Raw genomic sequence first — 19182 nt, 5'->3', positions numbered from 1 at the left:
TATTTTTCCTCTTTTGCAATTTTACCCTCCTATTTACACTAAGAGACCACTTAAAAAATGATAGTCCTGGTTCACAATAAATAATCTCGAAGACCGGAAGGTAAAGTTTACTGTTCATGCTACGTAGACTAGCTAATTAATATTTCGGCGTTGGGAAGTCATTTATGTCATTATGTGGGCTCAAAGCATATTTGGTGGACTCATTTTTTTTTGGTATTTTACTTTGATTAGACAATCGTTTCTTTTTTTTTCTTTTTTTTTTGTAAATAACAATCGTTTCTTTTGGGGTTGTGGAAAATTGGAAGATGAGATTTTCTCATAATGCTATGTAAACCAACTGATATTGCTGTAGACTACAGAGAAGAGTCATTTATGTCATCATTTCTACGTTAGTGATTATCGAGCAATATTGACGAGCTTGTATTATGTGGCCATTGGCATAAAAACGGGGTGAAAATTTTGGTGCGTGCCGTGCATAACAAAATTGCTTACCGTCTGAGATAACATCTTCTAGTCGGAGCAAGTACAGCAATTCAATGAAGACATAGGAAGTCACACTGGAAAATTAAATAAAATTTATGTTGTCAAAATAATTTATTATAAAAGTTTAGTAGCTGAATGAATTAATATGAAAATGCATAAGAATTTCTTCGTGATTAATGAATAAAACTTGGCCTTTCTCACTCTTTGTAGAAAAATGGAACAGGTAGACTGATAATGTAAAAAAATGGAACATGCAAACTGATAACTCATCTGTATTTTACTTCCTTTGTACAGAAGTAATTATATACACTAATATTGGGTTTCAATCAAGCCACAAATCATGGATTTGATATCTCCTATCAATCAATTCTATTTACAATCAATTCCTATAATTGCTAACAAAATCAAAATCAGATTGATTACAAATACTATTAAATGTATACAACTCAACAGTAATCAAAGAGGAAATCTCTCTCTGTCAACACTCCAATCTTGCCTCTTTTATTTGAGGTAATCAGGGTGGAAATCTCTCCTTGTCAACACTCCCCCGCAAGTTGGGTCATATATGTCTATCATGCATAACTTGTCAATCATCATATGGAAGTTTCTTCCAGATATTTCCTTAGTGAGTATGCCAGCAAGTTGGTCTTCCGACTTCACGAATGGGAATTGAATTATTCGATGGTCCAACTTTTCCTTAATGAAATGACGATCTATTTCAACGTGTTTAGTGCGATCATGTTAAACCGGATTCTGAGCAATCTGTATGGCAACTTTGTTGTCATAGAATAAGTTCATGGATTCTTTGCATTCAATTCCTAGCTCTTCCAAGACTTTCTTTATCCACAGTAATTCACATAAGCCTTGTGTCATTCCTCGAAATTCTGCCTCTGCACTGGATCGAGCAATAACCTTCTGCCTTTTACTCCTCCAAGTAACCAGATTTCCTTCTACAAATGTAAGGTATCCAGAGGTGGATTTTCTTGTTGATTGATCTCCTCCCAATCTGTGTCGTTATATCCTTCTATGGTATAGGCTCCATTTTTGGTGTACAACAACCCTCATCATGGTGCGCTCTTTAGATACCTCAAGATTATGTAAACTGCGTTCTTATGTTCCTCATCTGGAGCATGCATAAATTGGCTAACCACACTTACTTTATATGCAATATATGGTCTGGTGTGAGTGAGATAGATAAATTTTCCTACTAGCCGCTGGTATCGACCTTTATCACACATACGTTCTCCGGTGGATATTCTAAGCTGATGGTTCATCTCCATTGGAGTTTCAACCTGTTTGTAGTCTAACATACTAGTTTCTGCTAACAAGTCTAACACATACTTTCGTTGAGAGAGTGAAATTCCCTGCTTGGATCGTGACACTTCGATGCCAAGGAAGTAGCGTAAATGTCTTATATATTTTATTTCAAACTTGGTTGCCACATATCGTTGCAAATTCTCCATTTCTTCCGAGTCATTTCTTGTTAGGATCATGTCATCTACATATACAATCAAAACTGTCACTTTCATGTCCCTGTGTTTGATGAATAAAGTATGATTAGAATTACTTTGCTTGTACCCAACTGACTTCATAGCCTCGGTGAACTTGCTAAAACAAGCTCTAGGAGATTGTTTCAATCCATACAGTGATTTCTTCAACTTACATATTTTTCCTTTATGTGCGAGACCTTGTTTAACCCCTGGAGGAATTTTCATTTACACCTCTTCTTCCAAGTCATTATTTAGGAAGGCATTTTTTACATCAAACTGTAGTAGCGGCCAGTCTCGATTAGCTGCAATTGATATTAGTATACGAACAGTATTAAGTTTTGCTACTGGAGCGAAAGTCTCCTGATAATTGACTACATATTTTTGTGTATACCCTTTTGCCACTAGTCTTGCCTTATACCTATCAATGCTTCCATCTTCTTTGAGTTTTATCGTACACACCTATTTACATCCAACTGTCTTTTTTCCTTTAGTTAGTGAGACTAGTTCCCAAGTTAAATTCTTTTGCAGTGCTTTCATTTCCTCATTCATAGCCTCTTTCCATTTTGAATCTTCCAATTCATCCTGTACGCTACTAGGAATAGATACTTTGGATAATTGATCAACAATTAGAGCATAAGAATCCATCAATCAACTAGTAGAGGTATAATTATTTATGGAATATTTGGCACAAGAATAAAGATCAGGTATAATTGATCTCACAGGGTAACGGGGCAAGGAATCATGGTTAGTGATATTACCTGGTTCATTCTGTGAAGACTCTTCAGGTGGTGGTGTTAACACGGGTTCTTCAATACTGGCATTGACCGCGTTAGGCTCTATAGCATTTTGGACAGCATCAGGCACAACAATGTCTGGATTTGTCGTTTGGGAATTTAATTCTTCTTTTGTGGCTTCCAACTCTATGAATTATGTTCCATCTTGGGTTATTATAGGTTTGCTACTTGACAAGCGTAGTCTCTTCACATGAAGTGTCCCCCTGAAGAGATGAGTTGAAAGTACCAGTGGAATAGTAGGGTTCGGATTCTCGGAATGATACATCTAGGGTCACATGCATTTTCTGTGTGATAGGGTCATAACACCTATATCCCTTCTGGAAATCAAAGTAGCCAACAAAGACACAATGTTTGGCACACGGATCCAGTTTGTTGTGCAAAACCTTGGGGATGTGGCCATACATAGCACAACCGAAGATGCGAGGTTTCAGGTTAGGTAGATGAGGGAAACTTAAAAAAAAGTTCAACCGTTGTTGAGGAGTTTGGAAGTCCAAGACTCGAGAGGGAGTCCGATTAATAAGGTAAGCAGCAGATTTAAGTGTGTCTCCCCAATAGAACTATGGCATGTTGTTGCCAAAAAAAGAGGCACGAATCACCTGCATGAGTTGGCAGTTTTTACTTTCTGCAAGTCCATTCTGCTCTGGAGTGTACGTGCAGGAGGTGTGGTGACAAATGCCATGCTGACGAAAGAAAAAATCAAATGATGCCTCCATAAATTCTGAGGTATTGTCTGACTGCCAAACACGAATCGTTTGTTGGAAGTCTTTAAAAGACGCGCATGCATCACTTTTCTTACGGAGCAAAGATACCCATGTAAATTGAGTACATTCATCAATGAAAGTAATAAAATAATGGGTCTTAGAAAAAGATGGGATTTTTACATGCCCCCAAATATCATAGTGAATTACAAGAAAAGGTTCCAAAAATTTTGTTAAACTAGATAAATAAGAACTACGATAACTTTTAGTCAGTTCACAAACGTCACAATGAAATTCATTAACATCAATTTGAGAAAACAAATTGGTATAAATCTTCTTAAGATAACCAAAAGAAAGATGTCCAAGGAGCCGGTGCCATAACCAGATATATGCTTGGTCACTAGTGCTTCGATGGGTCTGAAGTGCAGGTGAGAATTATCTACCACCATCCGTGGTCAAGTCCAAGTAGTAAAGATTGTCCCATTTAACACCAAAACCAAGAGTCTTCCTGGCTAGAATGTCCTAAAGCACACAAAAGGAAGGCCAAAAAGTCACAGTACAATGAAGAGATTGAGTAATTTGACTAACAGATGAGAGGTTATATGATAAATTAGGGACAACTAAAACAGTAGCAAGGGTTAAGGAGTCAGATAACACTACTAGTCCTTCACCCGTGATCCGAGAAGTGCTTTCATTGGCAGTAAAGATAACTGACTGAGGTGAAGGAAGAACATATTGTAGATTTGTTTTATCACTAGTCATGTGGTCGGATGCCCCCGTATCAATAACCCAAGTATTATTCATAGAGGCGGTAGATAATGCATTAACTTTACGCGACCCACTTGGGTGAGCCACATTTGCAGTGGGAAAAACAAAATGCTCTTGTTGTACGATAATGGGATTCGAGGGTACAATGATTAAAGGTTGTGTGGAATAGGGTGTTTCAATGGTTGCAGGGGTGCCCTACTCTGGAAGAAGGTTGGCCGGCCATTACGTTTTAGCTCTGATACCAAGTAGAAAAATGAAACAGGTATACTGATAATGTAGAAAAATAGAACATATAGACTGATAATTCATCTGTATTTTTCTTTCTTTATATAGAGGTAATTATATACACTAATTTTGGGCTTCAATCAGGCCACAAATCATGGAATTGATATCTCCTATCAATCAATTCTATTTACAATCAATTCCTATAATTGCTAACAAAATCAAAACCAGATTAATTACAAATACTATTAAATGTATACAGCTCAATAGTAATCAAGGAGAAAATCTCTCTCTGTCAATAGTTCAATCTTGACTCTTTTATTTGAGGTAATCAAGGATGAAATCTCTCCTTGTCAACACTCTTCGGTCATTGTCTATATGGTTTCTTTGTAGTTTTGCTTACTAGTCAGTGGTCATGCCCTGGTTAATACGTTCTATACGTAGTGAAGTCTTGATAAATTTTAATGTATTGCTTCTAATAAAAGTCAATGCTTGTCTGCTTCACATGATTAGTCTTTTTTGTGTTTTACATACAATCGTTTATTTTGGGGTGGAAGACAGATAGATGAGATTTTATCCTAATGCTATGTGAACCAGCTGATATTGCTACAACAGGAAGACATTTATGTCAGTATATGGACTTAAAAGCATATTGGATACCTTACCGCCACAAGGTATCAGTCCCATCTTAGTTTTGAATGAGAGAAAGTGGAAGGAAACAAAACTAAATTATCATCGGTTTTGATGAAATTTATTAACTTGTGTAAAATTGATCTAGCATATATGTAAGAGAACTCAAGCGAGGTGATCCAAATATACAAATAAGATATGATAAACAAAAATGAAAGATGTTCAATACTAGCACAAATAGAAATCCAAATTGCTAACTGTGAACAAAAATAAGTCACTAACATCCAAACAGAATTTTTTCCGGTTCAAAAATAAACCTAGAATCAATTTGTTAGAAAAGATGTCCCTTCCTCACTAGATGTAGATCTTTGTTAACATCCACCATATTCATTCTTTCTATGAACTATTCGACTGAACAAACAAGTCCAATCTTAAACAACTTGGGAAAGCAGCTAGAAAATGCCAAAGGGATCATATTTCATGAGGTTCGTTGGCTATTGATTTTCTGATGCACCCGAACTGACTGACTTTGATTGGGATTTTCTATGATTGGGATTTTCTATAATTTATTCCATAATTTAGGACTTTTCATTAATTGTTAATTATTTCCCTTTTTGTTATTTTTAGATTATGTTTGAGTGTGTGTTGGTTGTGCGTTATCTCCTTTGATTGCGCATGATTATAGTTATTTACTTTTTTGTTAATTTATTTTTCCTATTTAAAGGGTTGGAGAACCCTATTGTTATTAGGTTATTTTTTGATTAAATAAAATTAAGAAAAGAGAAATAGTATTTTCTCGCAATTCTTGTTTCATTTTTTCATTCTGTTTAGCCAATAGGTTAATGCTCTCTTTTCTTAATTTTATTTAACCAAGAAATAACCTAATAACAATAGGGTTTTCCAAGCCTTTAAATAGGAAAAATAAAATAACAAAAAAGTAAATAACTATAATCATGCGCAATCAAAAGAGATAACGCACAATCAACGCACACTCAAACATAATCTAAAAATAACAAAAAGAGAAATAATTAACAATTAATGAAAATTCCTAAACTATGAAATAAATTAGAGAAAAGCCCAATCCAAGTCAGTCATCTCGGGTGCATCATCCTACTCCGCTAGGAAAAGATCGCCCTCGACTCTGCTTCATCTTCATTGATATCAACTTCTTCAGGTGGCAATTCTTCTGGTACAATATCACCAAATTTCCTAATTAAGATTAGGACTTGTGAATGCAATTCTTTGATATGCTTGATACGTTCATCTGCATTCGTATTAAACTACTTGGGAACTAGAAATGTTACGAGTTCTAAGAGAGTAAGTGGGCAAAACCTATAAACTATTCCAAAAGGACTATTGTCTGCAGTTTGGTTCAATGATCGCATATGTGATCCGTCATTGGAAAATTTTTCCTAATGTACCAACAAGTCTCATTGTCCTTCACGATCTCCAATTAAATTTCTATCAAAAGGTAAATCTTTATCTCCATGGAGTATGAGGTTGTTATGCCCGTTGTCCCCAAATTCATAATACTACTCGCAAACTAAAGACTTCTTTAATGAAGGATCAGTCTGCATGATATCTTTTGATCGAACTTCATATTTGTCAAATATATTAGAATTTTTAAAAACTAACTTTCCACCTAAATCACTACAAGAGATTTCTTCCACCTCTGGATTCTCATCGTCTTGCTCCCAATCATACTTATCATAGATAGGGAACTCGTCATAAACGGGAGCATCCATAACAGGATTCTCATCATCTTGCTCTTCATTAGATTCATCATAGATCAGGACCTTCTGGTCTTCTGTCAAGTCTCTGATGTCAAAGACCCTTTCGACGGTATGTGACCCGTCGATAAACTCATATGGCTGAGTGGGGCCCTCGAATTCCGAGATCTTAATCTTCACCCTAATATTAGCAAAAAAAGGATTGATTTCGAGGTTGACTTCATCCTCGTTGCTCCTGGTTCCAGTTTCATATGGGTTTTCGCTCATTTCCTCCTCATGAGATGATTTTTCAGATTCCTTTCCTTCATCTGACTCGTTCAACTATGTTTGGGAAAACAGTTGTTCGAGCTCCTAAATTCGTCTACCTTGTTCTGCCAATGTAACAGTCATTGCTACAATTATGGTGTCTCGCACGTCGATGTATGGTTGTTCACCGTCGCCTTAAAGGTGTTAACATGCCCTCTATTGCTATCGTCGCCTCGACCCCGACGTCCCCGACCTCGGCCTCGACCGCCATTGATCTGTTCAGCCATTTATTTGACAACCAAAGCTCTGATTACCAAATAATGCCGAAGCAGTAACCTATTGGCTAAACAGAAATAAAAAATGAAACAAGAATTGCGAGAAAACACTATTTTTTCTTTTCTTAATTTTATTTAACCTAATAACAATAGGTTCTCCAAGCCTTTAAATAAGCAAAATAAAATAACAAAAAAGTAAATAACTATAATCATTGAGCAATCAAAAGAGATAACGCACAATCAACGCACACTCAAACATAATCTAAAAATGACAAAAGGGGGGATAATTAACAATTTATGAAAAGTCCTAAACTATGGAATAAATTATAGAAAAGCCCAATCGAAGTCAGTCGGGTGCATCATTTTCTAATTATACTTTACTTGAGCAACGCCAAACAATCAATCTCGTTTCTTAATGCAGAGTTTCATTTTCTTTGAAGAAGAGACACTACAAAAAATTAGATGATTTGTGGAGGTTATTTACTGGAGTTCAATAAAACCTCCATAAAATATATAAATTTTAGCGTTTCAAGAGAACGCCACTACGCATAGTTTCAGTTTCTATGCTCGAGGAAAAAATAATGAAAGGGTCTAAATTTATTAAACAGACATCAAAATTAGTTATATTTTAGCGCCATTATCATTTTCGCCTCGCTTAGATCTCAAAATTGTTAGCTCTCACTCTCTTCTTTTCCACACTCCCTCCTCAAAACCTTCCATTGTGTTTCATGGATCCAGAAACTCATTCAGATGTATTGCCTTATTGCCTTATTCTACTTCTCTCTCCTAGGGTTTCCACTCACACATTTCGTCCTTCTTCACTCCCATGATTTTGAGCTTTGTGTTCTCTCCCTCCCAACTCATTCTGCAACTGTACACGCTGCGGTCACCGGAATTTCACAGGTTGTTGGTAACTCTGCTGCGAGATTGCTCTCGAATTCTATGTACGCCATGATGCTTTTCCCCAATTTTGGATTTGGCAAGAGAGAATGCAGAGCTTGAAGCTATTTTTTCTTGATTAGGTATTTTTCACTTCTTCCTCATTAGATTTGGTTTCCCGGTTCATCAATATTTTTGGGACTATACAACCTTGGCATGAGGGGCGATGCTTATTTCCTATTTAGGTTGATGCATCTCATTTCTATTTTATTTTATTTTTGGTCCATGTCACTCTTTTCTATTCATGCTTGGTTTTGGTGTACTGAGTAGTGCTACAAGAACACAATTGATTCTAATCTACTGAACTTGTGTTGATTTTCATTTTTGAAAGGCTTTAGAGGTAGCAATTGTTGTCCAAAATTGCTGTCAAAGTCATTCCAAAATCAAAGGTCTCATCATTAGTTTTGTTGGATGCTTCATTCTTTGAGTTTCTGATTTAACACTTGTTCTTTCCCATTTTTAATTTTAATTTTAATTTTTATCTTTTTTAGTCTTCTTATTTTTATTGTTTTAAATTGAGTTGTGGTCTAGCTAATGAAAGTGGGTCTAATGGGGTTTCTCAGCAAGACTTGCAAACAAACAGCAATATGTAAGTTAATGCATTGTTTTTCATCTCTGATTGACTTATTTAGTAATTCCTCCCTCTCAGATAACTTGTTTCTCTTGACTGCATGTGTGCGTTATGTGTAGATGTTGTTATCTAGAAATGGTGCATTCTGTTTTTGGGCTAGATAGTTGAAGAAACAACCACATAAAGGATACTATAAGGCAAACTATGTTGTTTTGCTATTTTGATCGGGATGCTTTGTGTGTGTGTTTTTGGGGTGCTGTGTGTACTAGCTGCATGGGATAAGGTTGTAGCCAAGTAAGAATCAGCCTCTTTTAGGCTCTGTACATATTTGTTTTTGCTTACTTTCTAGTATTGCCCTCACCGCTACTATCGCTAGCCGAAGTCTAATGGGGATAGTTTTTTTTTTTACACAAGACTGTTTCAGTCAAAAGTTCCCTTGGGCATTTTTATTATAAGTTTCTCCAAACACAAAATAAGCTAACCCAAACACACAAAGGGAAATGGAACCATCGAATAAAAGAAAGAAAATCAATAAATTAATCTTATTTTAAGTCAATAATCAAAAATGGAAATAAGTGGCACATGGTAATAAAGTATCTGATTAGATCAGCCTTTATTAATTAATTATATTTACTAGTCCAAATATTAAGAATAGTGTATATTTATAGTGTTACATTTATTTATTTATTGGAGTGAGGATGGTACAACTTGACAACTAAAATAGAGGGAGGATGTTTCTTTTGCATCAGGGTATTGACAGCTGGGCGTCAGCTTTCAAAGAGTTTGGAGTTACAATCGCTAAATGATTTCGGCTTTTCCAAAAGATATGTGAGCTGTTTGCAGGTACACTATTAATTCTAATTCAGAGCTTCTGTGAGTGTTGATTAATATAGAGAAAACTTGATTTATTTTTTATTCTAAATTTAATCAAACCTTTTTATCATTGCCTACTACAATTGTTGACAAATTTATGAGGTTGTCAATAGCATGAAAGATCTAATAGATCACAGGTATGATAACCTTGTGTATGTTCTCGTGACTTCATGCGATGGATGGTGGTAAAAGATGTAGCTTTATATTTTTGGTCATTTACTATCACTTCATTCATGATGGATTAATGTTGGTATTGCCGTATTGGATTCTTGTGACATGATGCGATGAAAGGTAGTAAAAGATCTAATAGATTCTTGTTTAGACTTATAACTTGATGTTATTTTTATGGTATTTATTTACTTCTTTTCTTCTCTAGGTTCCCTTGTTACCATTGCATTAAATATTGACTAGCGAGAATAATAATAATTATTATTATTATTTATAGAAAGTATTTCAAGAAATTTACCCCCAACTTTGTGTAAAATCTCCATGGTTTTCAAAGGTGAATTGTAAAAATCCTCCTTTTCCGTTTTTTTTTAATTCCGTCAGTTTTCTTAATAATTTTCTGACCGTGTGTCTTGTTTGCTAATCCTACAGTAGAAGATGACTGTCAGAACACCACATTCAAAGATAGATAGAAGTCCCGTGTCTACCCCAGGAGGGCCAAGAGCTAGGGAAGAGAAGATTGTGGTAACAGTAAGGTTAAGGCCTTTGAACAAAAGGGAGCATTTGGCTAAAGATCAGGTGGCATGGGATTGCCTTGATGATCATATGATCGTGTATAAACCACCAGCACATGAACATGCACCTCAACCAACCTCTTTTACTTTTGGTATCAAATCCTGACTAGTTTTCTTGCTCATTTATCAATTCAAAGTTCTATTTTTCTTATTTTTTTAATATCAGCAATTCCTTTTGTGAGATAATTTCATCAGATTTTAAATATTTTTTCATGTTACTTTTCTCTGTGCAGATAAGGTTTTTGGTCCTGCTTGTTTGACTGAGACAGTATATGATGGAGTAAAGAATGTTGCATTGTCTACATTGATGGGCATTAATGGTACTGTATATATTTGAACTGTTTGAACCAATTCTCATTAGAGCAGCTGTAACTGGTGGAGGTCTAAAATGTTTTTTATTTTAATCTCTAACATACGCTTGATCCGAAAGCGCTTTGCGCTTGAAGTGTGAACAATGAGGGTGTCAAGAATTAAGTTTGCATTGTTATATGCTGAGTTTGTTTTATTAATATCAATGAAGGGAGGATTGATAAGTTTATATATTCAATTTTTTTGTGTAATTTTTTTTTCTTATTGGACGGTCGGAGACTTTGATAGAGCAATGTCATTATATGTATGACATATGATTTAATACTATAGGAATAAATTGAGCTGATATTGATTGATATGATTTGGTATTTCCTCAGGTGTTGAATTTTGAGATTGGAACATCAAATATTACCTTTTCGTTCCTTGAAGATCTTTGGATTCAGATCAAGTGTGTCATGCTTTTAAGATGGAGATATCTGTATATTGTGTCTACTTAGTAATTTACCCTAGTGTTGTATATTCTGGCAGCCGTTCAGAAGAAGCAGGAGCTAGCTGAGCAGATCAAGGATATCTCAAAAAATATAGAGGTTGTATGCACTCATTCTTGTATTGAATCAGCTACTGACAATGTCATGATCCTCTTTTAACTTTTTTTCTTTTCTTTTTCTTCCTGTCTTTCAAGAACCAGTGATTTTGGTATTCTTGCTACATTGCTGAAGATAATAAAGTCCTGATCCTCTTTGCCAAAGATGCTCGTGGAAGTGTATGTAAATTATTTTGTAGTTGGTTTTGGATTTTATCTCATGATATCAAGCTGCTATGTAATGGCTTCTTCCAGTTTGTTTGGTGAACAGAAAACGAGATTAGAATATTAGTCATCTTTTATGATACTATGTCACATCATATCAGTTTGCTTTTATTTTAAATTATTGAAGGCTATAACAATATGATATAGTTTTTAATTTTGGCCTGCATGAGTAGTTTTTAATTTCATTTATACATCTCTTTGATCTTTTTATCTTTGAAAACCAAGTTCTATTTAGATATGTATTCAAATATTTGGAATGAATTTTTTTTTATCCTTTTGAATCTACCTGGATTTTTTAACATAAATGTAAAATTTTAAATGATTTTTTTTTTAATTTTCAACAAATTTGTGGGGGTTTTAAACCTCCAGAAACTAAAATATTTGTGGGGGTCTGGAGCCTCCAAAAAATATTTCAACAAATTGTGGCATTGCACAAAAAACCCCCACAAAATATGTTGTGGCGTAGGCAAAACTGGGGGTCATTGAGGATGCCACAAATGTACTTTGTTGAGGTCAAAGACCCCCACAATATAAAAATATGACCCCCACAAAATGCTTGAATTTTTGTAGTGAGAAAGCCAAGAATGTAAATGCTTTACTAATCGGTATTCTAAAATGATGATGCTGATATGAGAACCCAATTTTGAATTAATATGGAGTTAGGATGAAACTAATTTTGCATTTGAACTATGCCCTGTGGTTGAAAATTCCTCAATTAAAGGAAAAGGCAACAAATTTAGAACACGTGCATTCAAACAGTGATAGGTGGGTTGAAAGTGGATTTGATCTCTACATTGTCAAATTGTTCCACATTTTTTACCTACACTTAATTAAATTGTTTGATCCTTGTATAATTCTTCTAATAGTTGTTATTGAATTCACTTATTTCTCTTACAAGTTCTTGCCCATGGATAGACTGAAAGGCAACAGCATAGATGTGGACTTAATTTTAATACATTATGATAAAATAGTTCATTGGAAATCACATGTTGGGCTTTGAGCCCCATTATGGTAATCAGGGGCGGAGACAGGGGGAACCCCCCCCCCCCCCCCCCCCCCCCCACCAAAAATGAAGAAAAAGATTTATTGCAGTTGAAGGCCAAACATAGAACTGTTGTTACTGTTAGATGTGTTTCTTTTGGAAGTTCTGGTTTGAGATCCAAGTTGAAATCTACCTCTAGTTCACCTAATGTGTATGTGTTATGTGTAACATTTTCTGCATTTTTTTTTAATTTTCATATGCTATGTTTTGGTTAATGAAAGCTTTGGCCTTTTTGCCACCCTTTTGCTCTCTTTTCATTTGCATGGTTGTGTTCCTCTTTGCGTAGTGGTTTCATATAGAGAAAATTGGTTTGCTTTAGCTTAAAAGATTCACTTTTTGGGGCAACTTTGTTGCAGTCTTTTATTTTATTTTTTAAAAAAAATGTAGTTAAAAGCATTGTTTTAGTTAAGGCACTTTTTTTTTTAATTATTGCTTTAAACTACTGTTTATGTCTGCTGGACCAGACCAGTAGTACATTTTTCAGTCTTTCAAATGTTGTTAAATGTCAATATTTTGGTAAGAAATTACCTAAATGAGTTCCTCCTACGAGGTCAATAGGTAAAAAAAATACTGATATTATGCAAGACAAAAAATTAATTTTTGCCTCCCCTCTAATCCTGGCTCCGCCACTGATGTAATGTGCTTGAAAATTTATTAGGTTCAATTAATTAGGTTCACAAGGGACATCTTTAATATGAAAGACGAGGTTTCTCACTGTCACCTTTCCCACAATAAATATTTATCACTTTATAAGATATGGATGATTTTGATTGATCATTCTTTCATAATTGCATCACCACAAAACTTAAGACTCTAGAATAAACAATGGGTAAATCAAAAATTATATTTGATATAACATAACTTTCCTACACACACAATTGAGAAAAGAGAGAAGAGAGGAGAGAGAAAAATCAGGGGATAAGGCCCACATACAATTGTGTGTGTAAAAAAATTATGTTACATCATATAACATAACTTTTGATTTATGCATAAACAATTCATCTCAACTTTTTTTTACAAAAAAAAAAAAAAAAAAAAAACCCTCCAGCAAGAAGAGGCAAAGGAAACAAAACATCTGCTAGTATTAATTGATAACAACAATATAGTTGTGCCTTTACACCATGTGTCCTATGGTTGTGATGCAGTTTGCCTTCACTAAGCCTCGCAAGGAAAGAAACTTTTAATTAGATTAAGCTCTCTAGTAACATCAATCATACTCATTCTTTCTTTTGGTGATTCCACTGAACAAGCAAGTGCAATCCTAAAAAGTGAAAGTAAACATTTTTCTACATTAGGATATGTAAGGCCAAAGTTCTTATTGTTAGCAGCCTCCTCAAACTCATTGCAGAGAATAATTGGGTCCACAATCTGCAAAAGGTGATTTGGAATTGAAGTTTGAACATAATTATATAGATTATGATCATCTTTAAATATTTCATCTGTGGGCCTTTTTCCAGTTAACATCTCTAAAACTAGAATCCCGAAGCTATACATGTCACCTTCAATTGACACCTCAGAACTCATTCCATACTCTGAAATATAATGCAAATCAGTTAATGTTATTAAAGTTATCTCCTAACATAAAAGGAAATATAAGGTACTGAAAGAAGAACTAAAACTAGAAACAAAAATATTTCACAACTTAACCGAACATTAGAATGTTATACCTGGAGGAGCATAACCAACTGTCCCTTTTATTCCAACTGTGCTACTTTGCATTAGAGAGACTCCAATACTTGAAAGCAATCTTGCTAAGCCAAAATCACTCACATGAGCTACCATGTAATCATCAAGAAGAATATTGCTGGGCTTTAAATCACAATGAATGACAGCTTGATCACATTCGTAGTGAAGATAATGAAATGCTGAAGCAACATCAGTAATAATGTTTAACATTTGCTCAAGGCTTAGTGATATAGGCTGATCTACAATTTCTGTTGCAGGATGCAACCAACTTTCTAAGCTTTCATTTTTCATGTACTCAAAAACCAGAGCTTTAAATTCTTGACCTTTGTAGTCTGTGCTGGAACAACATGTTAAAATCTTAACCAGATTTCGATGCCTAATATTTTTGAGTGCATTACATTCAGCAATGAAACTCTTGTGAGCTCCCTTCTTTTGAAGGTTTAGGACCTTTATGGCAACAACTCTGTCTTCTGGCTCGATAGTTCCTTTGTACACAGAGCCAAAACTTCCAGATCCTATCAAGTTTCTTACTGAAAATCCATCGGTTCCACGGTGTAGGTTTTGGTATGAAACCTTGGCCAACTGATCAATTGTTGGTGAATCAGAAGATGGTTTCCTGCTTCTTTTTCTCATCCAGTAGAAAGTGAGAATGAATGACAGTATGAGAAGAAAAGAAACTACACTAATTATTGCTGCTATCAACCTGAAATTGTGGTGTTTTGCATGTTTATCACCTTTGACAGGGCATGGCAGTAGATGCAGCTCTGAAACACCTCCACAAAGTTTGTTGTTTCCAGTCACTACTAACTCGCTTGCATTTTGAAAGACACCTTTTGTTGGTACCTCACCATCCAACATGTTAAATGATACATTTAAGTATTCCAAGAAAGAAATATTCTGCAAAACATCAGGAATTGATCCAGACAAGTGATTTCGTGATAGGTCTAAATGTCGAAGACCTTTTAGTGCAGCCAAAGAGGATGGGATGATTCCATGGAAGGAATTCCCCTGCAAATAAAGGTACTCCAAGATTAAGCATTCTCCAATGGTTCCAGGAATATTACCAGATAGATGATTCTCAGAGACATTTAGCACATCAATATTTTTCAATTGGCCCACTTCATCTGGTAGACTACCACTCAATGAGTTGTGTGACAAGTCTAGTAAATTTGTTAAAGAGGAAAGACTAAAAACCTCTAAGGGTATGGTTCCTCTAAGATTGTTTTGGGAAAGGTCTAAGTATTGTAACTTTTGACAGTTTCCTATACTTGGAGGAATAGTTCCTTCTAACAAATTTTGTGCCAGACCCAAAAAATATAACTGATTGAGGTTGCCTAAGAAGGCTGGTATATCTCCTGATAACTTGTTTCCACTCAATTCTAATATTTGCATCTTCCGAAAATTTCCAAAAGCAGGTGGAATAATACCTTCAAAATGGTTAGCTTCCATACCCAAGAGAGTTAAATTAATTAGATTTCCTAATTCTGCAGGAATTTTTCCTGTCATTTGATTGCCCCCAAGATACAGTAGATTGAGTTGGGTGGATAAATTACCCAAGGAATTTGTCAAACGACCTCCAAAATTATTGTAAGATAAAGATAACTCTTGCAACTTAATACAATTGCTTAGTGATTTTAAAAATTCCAAATCCTTAATTGAATTGTTACCTAGATTGTTCAATTCTATAGATAGGACCAAAAGATCTTGTAGTTTTCCTAGACTTGGAACTTGTCCTACGAAATGGTTATGACCAATATCAAACATTTGAAGGACAGATGCATTTGTGATTGAAGTTGGGATTGAACCCGAAAATTGATTTTGAAAAATGCCAAAATCAAGGAGATTGGGAAGGGTGCTGAACATGTTCGGTGGCAGAGAGCCATTAAATTGATTTACTGCAGCTGAGATTATAGTAAGAGATGACATATTGTAAAGACAAAAAGGAAATGTACCCGACAATTTGTTCATATGCACTGATGCAAGTGTCAAGTTCTTCAGGCGGCAGATTTCTCTTGGAATATGTCCCTCTAAGTTATTTTCAGGCACCGAGAAATCGGTTAGTGCTGAAAGATTCCCTATGAATGGTGGAATTTCTCCGGTTAAATTATTTCCCCCAACATACAATAGCTCAAGCTTATGGAGAGAACCAATTTGAATTGGTATTTTGCCAATCAGATTGTTATCATATAAGGATAAGTCTTTGAGACTAGAGCAACCTGTCAAGTTTGTAGGAATTTCCCCGGTCAACGAGTTATTCACGAGGGAAAGTATTTGCAATTGTAACAATCGACCCAATTCTTGTGGTATTTTTCCATAGAAGCTGTTGTTTCCGAGGTTGAGATATATCAAAAAAGAGAGATTGCCAACTTGTGGAGATATAGAACCATGCAGTTGATAACCTTGTAAGTGCAACTGAGTAACTCTTTGATGCATGGGGTTGCATATGATTCCATGCCACTTGCAAAAATGGGTAGAACTATTCCAAGAGACCAAGATACCATATGGGTCATTGGATATTGATTCCTTGAATTCAAGCAATGCCAAATGGTCAGTCTGGTTTCCTGATTGAGAGGCAGTTGTGTTTGGGCTAAACCAGAGTGAGTTCAAAGTAATTATCAGAAGAAATAGGGGAAGGCATGTAGAACCAAATTCATGTATAATGAGAGAAAAGGGCTTCATTTTATGGTTGCGGAAGACGAGGCCACTAGATGGTGTGTTTTCTTCTGCTAAATAGCTATGTTGGAAACACAAAAGAGGCTTATTCCTTCCTTCTCTTACTCTATGCGTTTAAATACTGGAGGCAACAAAATCAACACATAATGTGACCTAGTGAATTCGAGTTTTTATTGCCACCACAAAAAATATAAATAAATAAATAAGAGCAATCCATCTCAAGTCAATTGATATATCTCGCTACCTAACACAGAAGCTCTAGTGTTTGGTCCAAACCATGCCAAAGTTTATAGTCAAGATAAGAATAGTGTGTGGACCAAGAGGCATGTAACATGGAGCCAAAAGCTAGCACAGACTTTAAAAAAAAAATTGATCACTTCCGACGAAACTGTAAGTCAGTGCATGTTTGCTTCACCTTGATTACTATTTTGTGTATTTTACCTTGACAATCGTTTTTGTCGGTGGAAGACTAGGTTTACAGTTCATACTATTTGGACCAGCTATTTTTGTTACGTTTTGAGTCATCAAGTGGACCAAAAGCATATTGGATATCTTACCACCACTTGGTATTGGTTCTATACTTAGCTTGGAATGAGAGAATGTGGGGAGAAAGGACACTATATTATCCTCTCTTTGGATGAAATTTAATATGTAAATTGATCCAGAACATATATAAAGCAACTCTTGTGAAGTGATCCAACTATACGAAAAAAATAGGATTTACAAACGCGAAAGATGTTCAATGCAAGCACAAATAGAAAACCAAAGTGCTAGATATGAACAGGAATAAGTTACATTGAAACAGAGATCATTCTGGTTCACTGAGTAACATAACTAGGGGAGGGGGGGCCTATAATCAATTTTCTCACTTTCTTAGGATATAAATTGGTAGAAAGGAGGCAGCCCTACATCGTCCTTCGTTGTATATGGTTAGTCACTACTCAGTTAACTGATTCTGCTAGCAACAAATCCCTTCCTCATTAGATGTAGTTCTTTAGTAACATCTACCGTATCCATTTTTTCTATGGGTGATTCCACTTAACAAACAAGCCAAATCTTAAGCAGAAGGGGCCAAGATAGTGTAAGGTTTGCTGGCTATTAATTTTTCTGCAACATGACGGGCATGTGTTATATATACATAATGTTGACAATATTTTTTGTTTTCATTCTTTAAACACAAATTTGAAAATATGATGTTTTGTTTTCATTTTCTTTCTTTCTTTTTCTTTTTTTTTCTTTAGAGTTTTTCTCTCATAACCTAGTAGTGAAAATATTCTTCAGGAAAAAATTATAAAATATCTTCATCTAATACTCATGTATATTTCACCTAATGTATGTAGTACAGAAATTATCATGAAAATTGCTTATAAACTAGTTTCAAATAAAAATCAGAATTCCATCCCCTTTGCAGCATTGCATTTACTTACCTGTGAAGAGAAGAAAAAGGGTAACAACATTCAAAGTAAACCGGGTCCATCAATGGAAATTTAGTAAATAGGGGCCCGATCAATCAGTTAGGGTTGGCAAAAATGAGTCAATCCATTGGGTTAGCTTGTAACCCGTCAAAAATGAGTCGGATTGGATTGGCAAAAATGAGCTGCCAACTCGATCCGAGCCAGCTCGGGAAAAAACGACCCAACCTGTGGGTCAAATGGGCCAGCTCGCGAGTTGAGTTATTTTTTTTTTTTTAAATACAAATCCTTCTAAGCTTCACTGAATTATATTTCCCCGTTGATAAGCAGTTTTGTCACCTAATCCATATTTATATGGTAATTATGTCTTCCTAAAGTATTAAAAACATGCACTCCAGTTTCCCTTTTTATATTGTTAGGCTGTGGTGGCTCTGTTTGGTTCAAATATCTTATCCACTTGGTAGCAAATGGTTCTGATTGTTTCTCGATGTTGGTACAAATTTATTGTGAAAAAAATTCAAAACTAGAATATTTTGCTTTTGCTTCTCATTTTGTAACCCTTTTCTATTTTGCTTTTTTTTATAAACTATTATGTAAGACAATTGTATTGTTTAAGCTGATAGAAGCCACATAGTTGGTGCATTATACTACAGGTTCATTTAAATAGGCTGAAAATGAGCCAACCCGTGAGCCATTTTTTCAAGCCAACCCACGAGTCATATTTTCGAACCAACCCTAACTCAGCTCGGGTCGGGTTGAGTTGAGTTTTCTGGCTCTCTTTTTTTCGAGCCAA

General features: G+C 35.3%; 1 protein-coding gene across 1 annotated transcript; it reads right to left on the bottom strand.

Annotated features, from left to right (window-relative positions):
* Positions 1–13522: 13522 nt before the first annotated feature.
* LOC133302002 (probable LRR receptor-like serine/threonine-protein kinase At3g47570) lies at positions 13523–17093 on the bottom strand. The gene is made up of 2 exons (XM_061501709.1): positions 14286–17093; positions 13523–14150 (listed from the first exon to the last, which is right to left on the bottom strand). Exons 1-2 carry the CDS (start codon positions 16981–16983, stop codon positions 13774–13776), a joined length of 3075 nt encoding a protein of 1024 aa, XP_061357693.1. The 5' UTR covers positions 16984–17093; the 3' UTR covers positions 13523–13773.
* Between the last annotated feature and the right edge of the window lie 2089 nt (positions 17094–19182).

This window comes from Gastrolobium bilobum, unplaced genomic scaffold (genome assembly GCF_033153095.1).
Source record: "Gastrolobium bilobum isolate Gb01-03AN ecotype WA unplaced genomic scaffold, APGP_CSIRO_Gbil_v1 utg4255, whole genome shotgun sequence".
Classification (NCBI taxonomy): Eukaryota; Viridiplantae; Streptophyta; class Magnoliopsida; order Fabales; family Fabaceae; genus Gastrolobium; species Gastrolobium bilobum.
Note: the sequence above shows the minus strand (reverse complement) of the source record. Positions and strands in the feature narration are given on the sequence as shown.